The following is a 15,948-nucleotide window of genomic DNA, read 5'->3' on the forward strand; positions in this document are numbered from 1 at the left end:
CCGGCTGGCAGCGGCGGGTGACTAATGTCTGTCATATGACTGTGACACCGAATGGAGTCGGGCGGGCAGAACTAACCGCGGCCAAGGGACGGGGCTGCGCGGAGCCCAACGCCTCAGCGGCGACGGCGGCAGCGTCGTCGTCGTCCCAAGATGCCGCCCACCCTCTTCCAGAAGCTCTTCAACAAAAAGCACGGGCTCATCTCTCCGGCCAGGGACGCCAGGGACGATTGTGTCTTCAGGTAAGCGCCACGGGGCCGCTCTCCTCCCCTCACCCAAACTTCGCCGCCGAGTTCCCTGCAACCCGCTCTGCTTCGGCCGAGAAGGCAGGGGGGGGTGCGCAGCCTCCTTCCTTCTCAGCCTCTTTCCTCCTCAGCCGCCCGGGGTCCCTCCCGAGCCCCGCGGTCTCTGAGGTGCCCCGGCCCGGGCCCCTCAAGGCGGGCGCTGGGCAAGAGTTCCTCCCCCTTACCCCCTGGGGCCGCCACGTTGGGGCCGCCGCGCTGCCTCCCCTCACGGCTGCTTCTCCCCAGGGCCGGGTCGTGGCTGCTTCCCCTCAGGGCGGGCCCCTCACAGCCCCTCCGCCGCCTTCTTGTCGGCTTCTCTGGGTGGCGATCGGCGGCGGCTCCTTCTCCCCCTTCGGAGCGACTGAGGGGCCCCGGGCCCCCTCTGTGGGGATGCTGAGGGCTGAGGAGGAGGTGTGTGTAGGGGGGAAGGCTCCATTGCCGCTTGAGGCGGGCAAGGCGGCCGAGGATCCCCGAGGAGAAACGTGGAGAAAAAAAGAGAAGAAAACGTGAAGTTTTGGTTGTCGCCCAGAGAGGTGTTAGGTTTTCTCGCGAAATTTGTCACGCTCGAAACCGCAACAGAAGTGGATCCGCCGAGGGGTGCCGAGCAGGAGGCGGGGAGAGGCCCTTCTCGGCGGGGCTGTGGTCGTGGCTTTGGGTCGGGTCATGGTGCGGTTTCCCTCAGAGGTTCTGCGCCGGGGCCTAGGAGGCACCCGGGGCCTCCTCGGGGGTTGAGCTCGCTTGGGAACAGGTAGTTTGTTTGTGGTTGTAGTGATGGTGTTGGGAAGGGCTGTCTGTGGTCCCAGTCCCGGCCGGTGGTGTGGGGAAGTAACCAGCGAAATCATTTTGGAGCGAGGAGTTTGTGCCTGGGATGCGGATCCAAAGCGCTTCATTAGCAGGAGTTGCGCACTTCTTGAAACACTTGTAACCGTGTGGTGGTGAAGCTTTCCTTCCATCTGCTGCCTGTAAATTTATTGCCTACAAATGATCAGCCCTTTGGGTCGCTCGGTAAGGAGAGGGAGAGCTCTTTGACTGATGGGCTTGGTGTCATGTGGTGGGATGTTCCTGCGGTGAGGCAGTTGAGGTGGTTAATAGTTTATCTGCAGCAATTTAAGGATCACGGGGCTCACAGAGGATTGATGGGTTTGTTTGTGTCCTTAGAGAGCCTGGACAGACTCCTGGGCACTACCTGAAATCCAGGGCTTTAAAGCACTCAGCTTTTCAAAACACTGCTCGCAGCTGCTCGCATGCCTCTCTGCTGTTTTGCTGCAAGGGTGGCTTCCCTTTATGAGAAAGAAAACATCCTAATGATGTTTTATGACATCTTCTAAATCGCCTTGGTCGTGGGGTCAGCCCCCTGGGTGGGGAAGGGGCACTGGGGTCACACTCTGTGCTCTCCCTTCCCCTCCTCAGTTTTTTTTAGTGTTTTTTCACTTTGTGATGTTGAATTGGCAACGTTGGCAGAGTGTTTTTGGGGGATCCACGGGTATGAAATAGAAGGAGGAGGCTGATGGCCCTTCTGAATAAGGCTCTGGGAGGTGGGAGACTCAGCCCTTGCTTTGGGGAGTAAAGTGTTATGTTTTGAAGACTGATACAGACTCCCTCTAGAAATGCTGCCTGGTGTCTGCTCTCATTTTCCATATGGGGTTAAGTCTTTAGTTAGTCCTCACTTTGTTTGGTCTTACCAGTCACTGGTGAAACTTCTGGATACTACACAAAAATACAGACCCTTACTTACTACAACTGAGTCTTTAGAGACTGGAAACAGGAACAGTCTAAAAATCTCTTGAAAACAGCAGCTTCACCAGTTCCAGTGGGGCAAGGTTATGTTTCTGGATTGATGTATTTATTAACTGGTTCTAAAAGCCAGAACACTTTCCAAATATTCTGAGTGCTCTTATTTCTGCCTATCTTCACCTTGAATGCTTGGTCCTCTTACTGAGGAGACTCTGTAGAACAGCCATAAGAAATAAATTCTCTTAGCATATTTTGTGAACAATATGTACATGGAGAGAAAAGCCCAACTGCTCTAGCAGTGATATCAGGATAGCAGAATGTTTAAGGATGATTCTGATGCTCATTCTTTCTTTGACTAGGAATATGTTGTGCATTTCTCTCAGGCTTACTATGAAAATTTACCAGGATGTGACATAAATTCTACTGAATCTGAACTTTCTCTTTTTCAAGAATAACATTAACGCTTCCCAGGGACAGTTTATTTTATTTAGTTGCTTGTTAGCTTGTTTTGGTTTTGTTGTTCTGTTTTTTTTTTTTTCCCCTGCCCAGAATCTTTCTGTGCTGTGGGTGTGTGAAATTTTAAGACCCAGGGTCTAGCCAAACTGGGTAACATCCTTTAGGTTTTACTGGCACTGGAGAGATAACAGTTCTAGTGATGTGACTAGCAAATTAACAACTGTAAAGTGCTTGCTGATGTGAGAGTTTGCCTTTTTAAAACCAATAAAATACATAAACAGTTTATTTTACAGAAGAAGCTTTGGGAAATCACAATAGGTCCACTACATATTTGTATTTTAGCTCTTCAGTAGTTGGCAGGCTTGGCCCTTAGGCTGAAATCTCTCAGTGCAGCTTGACATTCACGTGATGAGCAAGAATATTCAAAATTCTAGTGGTAAAATCTGTTTTCAAGAAACACAGCTACACCTGCAAGTCTTCTGAAGAAGAGACAAACCCTTGATTTCCAAGGTGTAGAGTACCTGCTGCCTACTGCAAATAATACTCACGTGAGTGGATTTTCCCTGGGGGTAACTTTTACTATAAATAGGAACTCCTGGGCATATTGTAGCATCTGGCACTGGTGGCTGCTGGTGACAGGAGAGCTTAGCCCAGGCTCTTAGAGTTATTAGGAATATGGGATTTCAGGGATGTTGTTTTCTATAATTTTAGAATGGAACTATTCCTGTTGTAAAAATACACAAAGCTGTTCACGTGAGTCCTGTGCTGTACACGTCTGAAATGTTTATACACTTTTAAATAGCAATTCAATAAACCTTCTTCCAGAATTTTCTGATCAATTTCCTCAATAAAATGGAAACAATCTTACAAAAACTTCCTTAAACTAAGCAGAAGCAGCCACACATTTCCACTAAATTGCTGGATGGCTGCTCAGAGTATTCCCCTGCACATTTACATTGCTGACTGCCACAGATACTGATTTTGAGCTACAATTTCTTTTCTGTTTTTCTGAGGGGCTGCTTCAGTGCTCTGGAGCTGCTGAACCATTGGCAGCTCAACCAGCTTTTTGTTCTTCAAAATGGGCTCAGCAGAACGAGCCCAAAGCTCAGTAAATCACTGAGACTCCCCAGCTTTCTGTCTTTGTTGTTAAGATCTGTGAGCAGTGTTGCCAAGGGTAAATACAGCTGTAAGGACTGCAGGGGAGTGTGTGGTGTGAAATAGGAACTGGGTTTGGAGCACTAACAACCTGTTGCAGTGGGAGGGAGGTCCCTTAATACTGAATTCTGGGGCTGCCACATTTTGGGGTTGTGTGGAGGAGGGAAACTCAGTGTTTCTTTCCATCTTCCCCGTGAAGTTCAAGCACTTCCCTTGTGTCTCTAGACATCCTTCCCACCAAAGCAGGGGAGAGAGAGGTTATTAATCAGGAGGTTTTTTTTTTTACATTACAGCTCTAGAAGTTTCAGTGTCTCTGTTTCTTTTTGAATCCAGGGAGCTCTAAAGAACCATCTCACCCCGAGGGGCATTCCATCCATGTTTGCAGACATTGCTTTGCTCTTGTTAAAGCACCTGTTGTAGAGGTACAGCTGGGTGGTAATTGTTCAAGCTTGAAAAAAAACCCAGTTTCGAGTCTCACAAACGGTGTGGAGTATCTTTGGGCACATTCTGCCTTGAGGACTTTGCTTTGGTTATCTGGCTATTTCAGAGGACGAGCACAGTTTTCCAAGTGGGGAAGTACAAGAGAAAAACAACTTGAAATGTTCTTTTCTTTATTTATGGAGAAGGACATTTTTGGTCAGCCTGGAAACCTTCTTTCTTGGGGGTCTTTCTGTAGGATCTGCTGCTCCTTTGAGTCGTTTGCCAGGTTCCTTGGGATATGAAAGGCCTAAGGCTGGCTGCAAAGAAGCATTTCCTGAGATCTGTCTAGGCAAGTATCCCCCCCATCAGCCCAGGCTATTTTCTGTTCTCCGTGGCACTGACTTTAAATGGTATCCTGAGATTTGTTTCCTTTCACATAATTTTTGGCAGCTGGATTCATCAAGGGAATTGCAATAAACCTAGAGCTGGAAATGGGTAACATGATACAAAGATGCTTTGTGAGCCAGCTCTTCTGCAGAGCTATTGTTCTTGCACAGTAAAAATGCTGTATGCTTTTGTTTCCTAATAATTGCTTCTTGAACCAGCAGCTAATTTCTTGAAACGAACTGTGAGAGGGCTTTGGAGGCATCTCAGGCTGTGGAGCTTGGGACTTTTGACAGTGGAGGCTGGAGTAAGGTGAAGGAGCAACAGGAAAGTTGCCTTCACATGGATTTTCCAGTCAGTTTTACCCACAGAACTTCTTGGAAAGTTTTCCCATTATTTCTGAAGGTGGCTACACGGGTGACCTAAGTGATGTGGTATTGTTGCAGGGTTGTGTGTGTGTTCCCCTGTCTCAGAGCAGGGGTGACCACCAATTAGTGTGTTGCTTTCTGTTTTTAAGGTATTCTCCAGGTGTTCAGAGCATTGTCTGGGGGCTGTAGGATCATCAGCTCTGAGGTTTGAGAGGGAGCTTGAACAACTCCACTGCAAAACACCATCACAATTTTTCTTAAATCAACATTCCACAGCAAACAGGGTATCCCAGGGTATCCCACTCCACTCAGGCAAAGGCTCTCAAAAAACCTCTTCCCAAGCCCTGTGAGGAGCACAAGTGGTGAATTTGTGATCCTAACAGTGCTGCAGGAGGCTTCCTAAAGCTGTTCCTCAAGAGCACCCTCAGTGCCTCACGCTGGTCTGGCCCAAACCTGCTGTTAATGAAATGGTGTGGTTTGGGATTTGGTCACTTCTGGACTTCTGCAAGTCTTTCACCAAGAGTTGTAACACTCCTGGAATTTCAGCACCTCAAAGCTTATCTTCAGAAGGAGCTTCATTTTGTAATAGCTCCAACTTCTCATCTTTTCCAGTTATCTGATGAATTTAAAAAGCTTTTGTCCCATCATTTTTTAAGACTGTTCAAATGCTTAAACATCTGAAATGTTCCCATTTTTTTTTTTTATTACCCTCATTTCTACTCTTTAATGTCCCTTAAATTTTGGGTTTTGTAAGAAAAAAAAATATTAATCTCTTCTGTAGCATCTCTGGATGAGGTTTGAGCTTTTTGGCTGTATTTGGTAGCTTGAGTGCAGCAAGTTTTAATAAATATTTCACTGTGATTTATGCACCGTGTTCTCTGTCTCTGTGATGTCTTTGGCCTGTAGTTTGAAATATACTGCTGTTTTCTGAAGTACTTCTTTTTGCCAAATTCTGTTTTGCATTTCCTGCCATCTGAGCTTTTATGTACCTCCCAGTGCTTTAACTCAGCTTTCACCTTGGCAAGAGAGACATCCAAATGAATGGGTTCCAGTAAGCATCTTTGGAGCATGGAAAGACTTTTGACAATTTTGGCTGCAAGGGGCACTCTCCAAGCCCTCCTTGACACCTTCCCCAGGTGGGCATGTGTTGCTGCTGAAGGATCCAGCATGTCCTTGGAAGTTTAAATCTTCTCTCTGGGTGAGGCAGCTCTGCCTCAGTGCAGTGCCTGAAGGAGCTGCAGATCAGAGGGTTGGTGGTCCAGCCACTGATTATTTCCTTGTATCATCATCAGATCCAAAGGAATCAAATTGGGTCAGTGCCCCCGTCGTGATAGGTGCCTGTGAACACAGTGAATGATTTGAAAACTCTTGGGGTGCCCACTTGGAAATTTTTCCTCTGACCTGGTGGGAATGCATCCTGCCCAGCTTCAGCTTCTTCCCATATCTGTGGAACAGGGAGCACAAGCAGTGGAGCGAAAGATCCCTCTGCTCTTTTCTTTTTTTTTTTTCTTTTTTTCCCTTTGCTCTTTCAGAAAGAGGTAAAGATACACATGTGAAGGGCATGACTTTTATACTGGCATCTCCTCTGGTGGTTGGGATCTTGCTGTGTCTTGAGAACCTGACAGCACAAGGCTGGGCTGCCCTTGGTGGACATCACGAGGTTGGTGCTCAGCATCCTCCCAGCCTGCAGCATCGCTTCCTCCCCCTGGGGTGGCACGGGGTGTCTAAGCATGGCCTGTGGTCTCTTGCCTCACTAAGCTGTGCTTGGAACACTCACTTTCTTGGTTCCCCTTCCAGCTTTTCAGCTCCTTCCTCTCAGCAGAAATCTTTTTGAGAAGAGGCTGGAGAGAGTGAATCACATGGTGGCTTCTGAGCACTGGGATCACCGCCGGGAAGGCCTTCAGGCCACAGTACTAGTTTGGATCTTGCCAGCTAGTCAGGTGAATCCTTTGATTTCACTTTGAGTTTCTCTTGGATTTCCCATGGGATGTGCCAGACAAGTGAGAGTGGCAATTTTCCCTCTGGAAGGCAGGGATGTCTGCTGTCCTCTTGACCCAAATAAGCTGAGTGAGCCCCTGCTCCCCTGCTTGTTCTGCTGAGACAGGGTGAGCTGGCCCATCGTCTCTGCTCTGGGGGAAAGAGTATGCTGACTTCTTGCTGTGATTTCTCTGGGTCTGAAAATGTAGATGGAGGTATTTGCAAGACCAAAAATGCTTCTTTATACTTGGGTTACACTGGGAAGTGTTGTAAGAGGGTGTTTCAGTTTTCCCCCTCCATCTCTAGCTGAGGTCATAGGGACGTGAAGATGTGCCAAGAGCGTGGGGTGCCCGTCGGTCCCCTGCAAGGTCTTCTCCTGTTCTGAAACAGTTCTACCACATGTTCTGTAGTGACTGAAGGTGTGCTCACACATCTTGTGCTGTAAACCTTGCTCTCTTGGGTTGATGAGCCCCTCTGGCTGACTGATGGTTTGATTGTCTTTGTGTTTCCAAGGGGGTTTCTCCTTTGCTGCGTGTGCACTCCTGAGTTAGGATATGCTCGTGGTGACAGCCTGGATGGATTCAGGCTCCTGTTCTGGAATGAACTGGTCTTAGTGTGACTTGGAGCTTGAAGCTTCTGTTGTAATTTTGGCTGAACACTGGAGGTGACCACTTCAGCCCCGTGTTTTACGAGTGGAAAGTAACGCACATGGTGGTTTCATGCTCAGAGGCTGCATTCCCTCCTGTTGCTACATCTGGAGCAGAATGTCTGCAGGATCACATGTTTCTGAGTAACCAGAGGAAAAATGCAGAGCTCGGTTGCACCAGCAAATCTGCAGTGTGGTTGTTCTGGGCTCCCAGAACTGGCAGAGAGCAAAATGTGTCTCTCGGGACTTGGAAAGTTTTGCATTTGTGGTATTGATAGAGAACCTTAATCTACAAAATACCTGCTGGAGGGAAAACAAACAAACAAAAACCTATGCCCATTAAAAACAGGAAGTAGTTTTAGTCATCTGTAAATGACTTGCTAATGCCCCAGCTACTCCACCTTCCACTGAGTAGTGGCAGAATTCATGGATGGGAAATGTTCCTTTGAAAAACTCATTTGCACAAAACACACATGTGATTCTGCTGCACCTAAGGAATGTGGCCATAACAATTACATTCAAAAGGGGCAGTCCTCTGCAGGATTCATCACTTATTTCTAAAAATACTTGCCTGACTGTGTTCTGCTGGGTAGAAGTGTGCAGAGTTATTGTGTAGCCTTTGTATCAAAAAAGGTTTATTTGATTTTTACAGCAACGCTGTTGCTTGGTGTTTTCAACCGAAGCTTTTCACTGAGGTAATTCTGCACGTTTGCCTGAGAAGTGGAATCTTTTTCTTCCCTGAAACCCATGGCTTCTGTTGATATTGTTATTCAGAATACAAAACACTACAGAGAAACTTGTTCAAACATGTGAATTGCAGCACGAAATACTCCACAGACTAAATACAGATTATTCACAGTGTGTGCAGCCAGGGGTACAGCACATTTGCACAGTTTTCTGTCTTTTCTGAAGAAGTAATTACGTAGCCCTTATCATGTGATTAAACTTTTGGATTTAAGCAGATGGATTACTTAAGCTCTTTCTTTTCAACACTCTTCCTGATGTGTTTGGGGTGGTAATCTGGGTATCTTCCAGCTGTTTTTATCTATTATTGACCTTAAAAACTGTGGCCTTGAAGGAAGCCCCCATGTTGTAGAGGTGAAGGACTCTTTGCAGCAGTGCCAGTGTCACTCAGGAACAAGAAGCTCCCAACACCACTCTGATCAGCTGCAGACCTGGGAGGCAGCCTTTGCTGGAAGCTGGGATCTTGGAGCATGGAAATGGTCCATCACACACCCCTGATACCGTTCTGTTTCTCCAGGATGTTTCCACAACATCCTCAGCAGTGATTTTGGCCTCAAAATGAGTAAAAAACAATCATATTTTGTTTACTACAGGGCCTGCCCGTGCCCTGCGTGGTGATGGTATTTGATACTCTTCCAGCTCTGCCTTTGCCTCGTTAGCAGTGTCTTCAAATGCCTCTGCCTTGCTCCAGCCAAAATGTCAGCAAAACATAAAGCTTCTAACAGCACCACAAACCCTCTGCCCTTTCAGTTTGAGTGATATACAACTGGAAAGAAACAGGAGCCAAATTGCATTTCTCTGCCATCTGTTTTAGTTGATAAATGAAGAAACTTCGAGTCGAGTTCAGCCCTGACTTAAGGTTCTGGCATTGTGCCTGTTGAAGCCAGAGCAGTATCTTCGTCCCAGTTCCTGTGTCATTTTCCACGTGAAGGGAGAGAAAGTGCCTTGTTTGTTTAAACATTGCCCAGAGAAGCAGCTGCTTTGCCCTCCAGTCTTTGTTTTTTTATTTGAGCCTCAGTACCTATGGAAATGGTGGCTCATGCTGTGCAGTCCTGGGTCTCATGCTCTCCTCTTAATAGTTTCTAAACTTTTGGCTTGACTTCAGTCGTGTGTGGTGGGGAATGTGAGATGTCCAAGTGAGCTGAATTTCTGTAGCTTCAGTGAAAATCCTCCTCGTGATGCTGGGTGCCTCCTGCTGAAGCTCTGACTTGGCTACACCTCCTTGTGTTGCTCTTCCCAGTGGGCATATCAGAAGAGACATGGGGACAGCCAGAGGATGGGAATCTTGGGAAAAGCCAGGAGAGATGTGGCTTCATAGTTTGCTCAAGGAACAGCTAGAGTGTGACCACAAGAAAGGTCAGTCCTGGGCTACAGTGAATACCAGGAGATCAAAATCTCCATCTGCAGAATTATTCTGTTTCCCAGCTAGTACTAAAATACACATTGTCTGCTACATGCCCACGTTTCCCTTGCCTCCTGTTTCCCTTCCACAGCTCTGTCTTAAGGATAAAGAATAAATAAATAAAAAAAAGCTTCCAAAGGCAGCCTCAGCAGTTTGTTTGCCTCATTTGGGGTAATTATGAAAGAGGAGGGTAGGTCAGAAGGAAGCACGTGCGAGCAGTTAGTGGAGAAATGAACTCTCAAACAGGAATGAGATTGATTCTTGTCCAGTTTTTTGTGCCTCTCCCCCTCCAAAGGCCACTCAGAGAGTTGACTTGATAACTTGTTTACTCCTTTTGGTGGAACTTGATACCAGAAATTGGTAGAAAAATGGTGTTAGTTCAGGTGCTAATGAAAAATAGGGGCAGGTGATAAGCTGTGTGTGCAGGGAACAGAGGCTGCAAAACATGGGGTGAGCTTGCTCTCCTTCTCAGGAGCTTGTTCTGGTTGAATGACATTATCTGAACATCTGAGAAGCTGTTAAGGAAGATGTCTGCCAGAATTTGCTTGTTCCTGCAGGAAAAATAACAGTATTACCCCCAAAGACAGAGTTCAAAGCTTGAAATGTTACTGCAGTGAACTGCCTTGCAGTGCTGTGTTTCTGTTTAGAGGCAGCCCAAACTCTGACGTTCAACTTAAGTAGTCAGACAGAAAAAAGGTGGTTAGGTTTTGGGGTTTTTTTCAGTACTTAAACATATTTCAGCTGCTTTGACTTACTGGAAATTGCTTTCTTAGTAGAAAAGGAAATTGTTCTACTGATAGTGTGGAGGGCTCAGAAGCTGTGAAAATGAGCATATTTGTTTCTTAACATGTATTCTCTAGTTTTCAGAGATGCTGATCATGAATTTATGAGCCCTTTTTTTTCCAAAACAGAACTAAAAAGTGTAGCATTAAAAAAAAAAAAAGCAACTTAAAGTAATTTTTGTAAGACTGTAACAGAATTGTATCTTTGTATAAACATCAATGTTTATCAAACTTTCAGAGAAGCAAAAATAGCACTTTGGTGTAAGACTGATTTAATTTATTTGCTTTAAATTTTAGTGGGGTTTTTTTTGTAGTATCTTGTGTGGAGTTATCTTCAAGTACACAATTCTGGTTAGTCTGAAGGTATCACTTTAAAATGTGTCATCAGATTTTCAATTGAAGAGTGCTCACAGAAGTGTTGGAGAGCTCGTGTTGTGTGAGACTTCTGTTCATATTGGGGTCAAAAAGTAAGATACTGGGTATTAAGCTTTCTGTTTGGTCTTTTGGGTTTGGATTTTTGTGTTTGGATTTTTGTGTTTGGTGGGGTTGTTTTTTTTTTGCTAATATATTAATTTAAAGACTGGTCTTTCCTATTAGTAGCCAACAACACTCAAGATGTTGTTTCTCCACAACACCACACAAGATGAAGTAAAACTCACTAATGGCAATTGTTATCATCTGTATGGATCAAGAAAAGAGAGGAAACCCATGTACAGGGAACAGGGAGTATGACAAGAGTTCATTTCTATAGAAAATTTGAAATAATCAGAGAAACTTAGGACTTTTTGCATCTCTATAAAAGTGCAGAGCATCCTCAGCATAATTCAGTGGGGTTTGAAGGCTTTCAGTGCTGCAGCCTTAAGCTTTGCTGAATATCTGCAAGAAAAGAGAACTTATGAGCAGAACAGGCCCTGCTCTCAGATCTTTGTCTTCTAGATGTGTGTATTTCTGTATACACATACATTTTTCTTTCCAAATATCCCCAGGTGCCTTCATTTAGTGTCTCATGGCTCCAGTATAAGGGGACAATGATTTATTTTTCCAAAACAGAATGAAAAAGTGCTGTCCCCCACTTAGTTTTGTCCTGTCTGCCTTTCTTTTCTGCAGGTTTCCCCTGGGTGCTGCACCATCCCCTCCTCCTCCTGCCACAAGCAGCAGGGTGCATCCTGTTTGGGGTTACTGCTGTGTCACTTCTAGTGACATGTGCCAGCATGAGAAGGGGAAAGGGAAATGAAGAAGCCAAGTGAGCTATTAGTTTGCCAACAGCTCCTTAAAAAAAAAAAAAAAAAAAAAAAAAAATCCAACAAAACAACCCAGTCCCAAATGTCCTGGTGGCATTGACAGTGATTGCTGTCCAGCACATGAGCCTTTTTTTTTCCTGTTGATGCAGCAGAATAAATAGCTTCATGGGGTGTTACTGGTTCCCAGCAGGATGCTGCAGCACTGGGCTGCTTGGAGGCTTCTTAGAGACTGAATAAGGAGGAAGAAAGATGAGGCAAGCAAATGCTTTTGGAGGAGGAAGCAACGCTGAGTCTGCCACTCAGTCAGAATGAGAGGAAACAATAATTGGGGTTTTTTTTTTTTTTTTGCTCATATAAGGCTGTGGGACATAAACTCCAGAAGAAGCAGGAGGTGGTGCTGAGCTGATCAGCTGGTCAGAAACAGCTTGGGCTGCTGCAAGCCCAGGAGGGACCTTTTAGGAGACCCCTGGGAGGGTCTGCAACTACATTCTCAGCAGATCCCTTGCCACCACCAAAAAGGGTTTTACTGGACATAGTCTAAATACATCTATCTTGATGCAGAACAACCTCTCCCAGTGGAAAAATGTTGGTTTTATCAAGTGTGGCTGTTGATTCTGGGAGGCAGAGCTGGTTTGGGGTGTATGTTCCTGCTCAGTCCCGTGATAAGGGAGGTGTGTGTTGGGAGGGAGTTTCAGTGCTGATACCCAGGGAGGCCATGCTGAGCTGAACTTGCAATTTCTTTATCACAGACCAAGTTTTGAGCAGTAAGGAAAGGGTATGGGGACAACTTGAGTACAACTTGACCAGTTCAGCTGTTCTGCAGTGGAAAATCCCTCTAGATCATAGAATTGGCTGGGTTGGAAGGGACCTCAGAGATCATCAAGTCCAACCCTTAGATGGGTAGTTGTGGTTGAAAAGCTTCTTTTGTTCAATCATCACAGAGCAATGGCCAGCCCTGTGCTGTATTTTTAATTCCTCCCATTCTTAAAAACCCAAGACTGGGAGCATGTAGTGAGACTTCCAAAGTGGAAGGGGACATGACAAAATCTGAGAGTCCAGGGTTCAGGGTGGCAGTGAGCAAAGCACTCACTCTGTTGCAAACCCAGTGGAGTATTTTGGTGAGCTTGCTTTGGAGATTGAGCAACTCCTGTAAAACCAGGGGGACCACTGGCTGGCTGCTAAGAGCATGCTTTTTGGGAAGTCAGGACCTCACAGGTTTGGTGCATTTCTTTGTGTGGTGCCAAGCTGCTCCATTATTCTGGCAGGATGTGTGTTTTTCCTGAATCAAGTTGTATGTCCCTGTGGCTTGCTCAAGCCTCTGGTTTTGATTTGTCCTCATGTCCTTAGGAGTTACATAAAAGTGAAGTCAAGCAATGTCTTTTAGTGTCTGCTCTATATAGATCTACCTGAAATAGTTTCAGGTCACCTTTGCATGCTTAATTTGGAAAACAACTGAGCAGCATGACTCTTGCCTTGGAGAATTGAGCAGCCTGGGCTCCTCACAGTAGTCTTGGGGCTCTTGCAGTATCTGTGCAAATCAAGATCTGCCACAAAGTAAATAGGGGCCCGTTCAACTTGTAGAGCCAGTAAGGGAGGGATGTTCAGTCCATGGGTTGGAGCCAAGTTAGAAAAGTCTTCCCTCCTGAAAAGCAGTTGTAGGAGAGATCCAATCCACCTACATATTCATTAATGTTATTTGGCAGCTCTGTGAAAGTGTTCTTCCTAATTGCTGTTGGTTCAGTGCCTGGCAGTAGGCTTCCAGGGCAGTGAACATCCAGGTTGTGAGGCTGAGGGTTAAGTAAGGGGGCACAAAAGCTGTGCAGAAAGGTTGCAGAATTGGGCCAGTCCTGTGAAGGTGATGGAGGATGCTCAGATGGCCAGGGACAGCCCCAGGGGTGTCAGCCAGCTGTTGGTTCATGGGCAGAGCACCTCTCATCAGCACTGCAGGGGTCTGGCTGTGGATAGGCCAGGCTGGGCCTATCCCAGGCTGGGATTTCATTCCCAGGCTGGGGTTTCATTCTCTGGATATTAATTTGGTGCATTTGTTCCTGCAGTCCTCCTCTGGCTTTAGTTTCCAGTTGTTCCTGTGGAACAGATGGGGTTTTGGGGTAATCTCAGGGGGTGATAAGACTGAGTCAGCACTCTGCTTAAGCCATGTGCTTTACTTTAAGTATGTAAGTAGTTGCATTGCTCCCAGTGAACCTGCTCATGTGCTTAGCATTAGGCATGTGTTTTAAATAAGTTGCTGATCCAGAGTCTAATTTCTTTTTCTTTTTTTTTTTTTTTTTTTCCTCTGGAGTAAAATCCATGCAAATGAGGAGGGGGAAACTGCAAGCACCCAATGCTTCAAATGCTACAAATCAAAAGTTTCAGGCAATATTCTTGGGGGGGAAAAAAAGCTTTTGGCATTTAATGTGTTTTAGTGACACACTGAGCTTAAATGTCACCTTTGTTGGAAAATTTCTCATCGTTTGTTAATTTCTTTTAATTTTATCTGACTTCCTTGATGAGTGACCTGGTAACATAGCAAGGCAGAGTTCACCACAGTCCTCTAGGACATCAGGCTTTAGACTGACAGCAGCATTTTGGGATTATCCCTACGTCAAACCCCAGGTGAACTGAGTGCATATAAATAATTGTCTGCCAGTTTTTCCTATTTGAGATGCACACAGTTTGTGAAATTGGTTTACTGTGTGCTGAAATTCTGAAATTTGGGTATTTTTAAAAAGCTGGTTGCTATAGCAACCAGACCCCATAACAGAAAAGCTTTTTGGTTATCAGGCAGCTAAGAAATTCAGTTGACAAGCAGGAATAAAGCCATATCAAAATGGATTGCATTTTTTTTTTTTTTTTCAAAAGCAAACAAACAAACCTCAGGAGAAATCATGGTATCCCAAAGCAGCTTGGACCCAGATTCCCAGGTGGAAGGGCACACCCTGCTCCCAGGGCTTGCAGAGCTTGCCCTGCAAAACCTGCAGCTGGCCTCAGCTCTTCTGATGGAGAATCATCAGGGAGTTGCCAAGCATCCTGCTCCAAAACACTTCATGTGCTGGAGAGCCTTTTTTCTTTTTATTTTCTTGTTCATATGGAAAGGTTGAAGGGAGATTTGATAGCTTGGCTTATGGGCAGGGAAACATGAGTTTTGCTTCTCAGAACTGGATGTCCCTTTTGTGCTTTGCTAACACAGAAACTGGCAGAACAGGCATTACTTTTTCTTTGACGTTAGGGCTTGCAGCCCTGTTTCCTTGTGTCTCATGACTGAGTGAATCAACACCTAATTAAACAGTCACATGAGGGACAGAGTAGAATGCTGCTCAGGCACTGATCACTGTGAATCTTTGGAGAATAACTACTTACATCTGTCTTCCTCCTTTGCCAAGGAACCCTGAACAGCTGCAGCTTTGCCTTTTTTTTTCTTTTTTTTTTTTTTCCCCCTCATATTTTCAGGGGAAAAAAAAAGATCACGTAAAAAAAGGTCACGTAACCCTCGTCTGAAGCCGTGGTGTCTACACAGATAAAGGAGACCTGGGGTGGGGGGGAAGAGAAGACAAAAATCTGGAGAAATTGGAATGATTTGAGTTTGTGCTGGGGGTGACTTGGCTGAAAGCTTCAAGTCAGAGCCCTTGTGCATCTGACACTCCTGGAAATTCAGATGAAAATGTGAATGCTGGACAAGGAAGAGCAGCAAGCTCTTCAGGGTGGTCTGGGGGGGGGGGATGTTTGGTGGTTTTAGTATTTGCTGTAATTCTTCCACTCACAGCAGGTTATGAAGGGTCTGTAACATTCCCTTTCCATCTCCGGGTGGCAAATCCTTGTGTGGAGATTTATGGGGCTCTCAATTATCACTGGAGTCACCCGTGCAGCCACCTTCATCACTTCCAGGGCCCTGGCCCCCAGCCAAGGAATGCTCAAACCCCCCCACACACACACTGCCTGCTCCTGCTCTAGGACTTTCTCCACCGAGGCAATATTGTTTTTCTCCTAACAGCTCAGAAAATGAGTCTTTCAGGCTGTTTTAATCCCCCTGAGCAGATGGCTCCCTCCCCCTGGCACAGTGGTGGGCTCCCAGTTTGCCTGTGGGACACACTGGGCTGTGTGCCTGGGTCTGTAGCAGGCAGGGGCAGTGGGTGCTCCACACTGTGATGATATTTCCAGGCTGAAGGTTTCCACCAGGGGTCATCCTGGCTTGCACACTGCCAGGCCAGTGGGGGTTTGGGGCTGTGATAGAAAGAGGGAAAGGAGAAAGCAGGATCTGACCCTCTCCCTCCAGGACCTTGGGCACAGCATCATCCACCCTGATGCACAGCTCACAGGGCAAAAAGCATGGCACAAACAAATGCAGCTGGTTACCTTCTGGT

General features: G+C 46.0%; 1 protein-coding gene across 3 annotated transcripts in view; it reads left to right on the forward strand.

Annotated features, from left to right (window-relative positions):
- The first annotated feature begins 21 nt into the window (after window positions 1–21).
- Window positions 22–15,948, forward strand: part of FNIP1 (folliculin interacting protein 1) — a 64,749-nt gene continuing 48,822 nt past the window's right edge. For 2 of the 3 annotated variants that reach the window (XM_071758319.1, XM_071758321.1), the window contains exon 1: window positions 23–239. In XM_071758319.1, the coding sequence (XP_071614420.1) occupies window positions 151–239 (89 nt within the window). In that variant the 5' untranslated portion in view covers window positions 23–150. Of the gene's footprint in view, window positions 240–15,948 lie in introns of all 3 variants that reach the window. The other variant, XR_011728798.1, reaches the window with a different exon arrangement.

The sequence above is a fragment of the Heliangelus exortis genome, chromosome 15, assembly GCF_036169615.1.
Source record: "Heliangelus exortis chromosome 15, bHelExo1.hap1, whole genome shotgun sequence".
In the NCBI taxonomy this organism is placed as follows: domain Eukaryota; kingdom Metazoa; phylum Chordata; class Aves; order Apodiformes; family Trochilidae; genus Heliangelus; species Heliangelus exortis.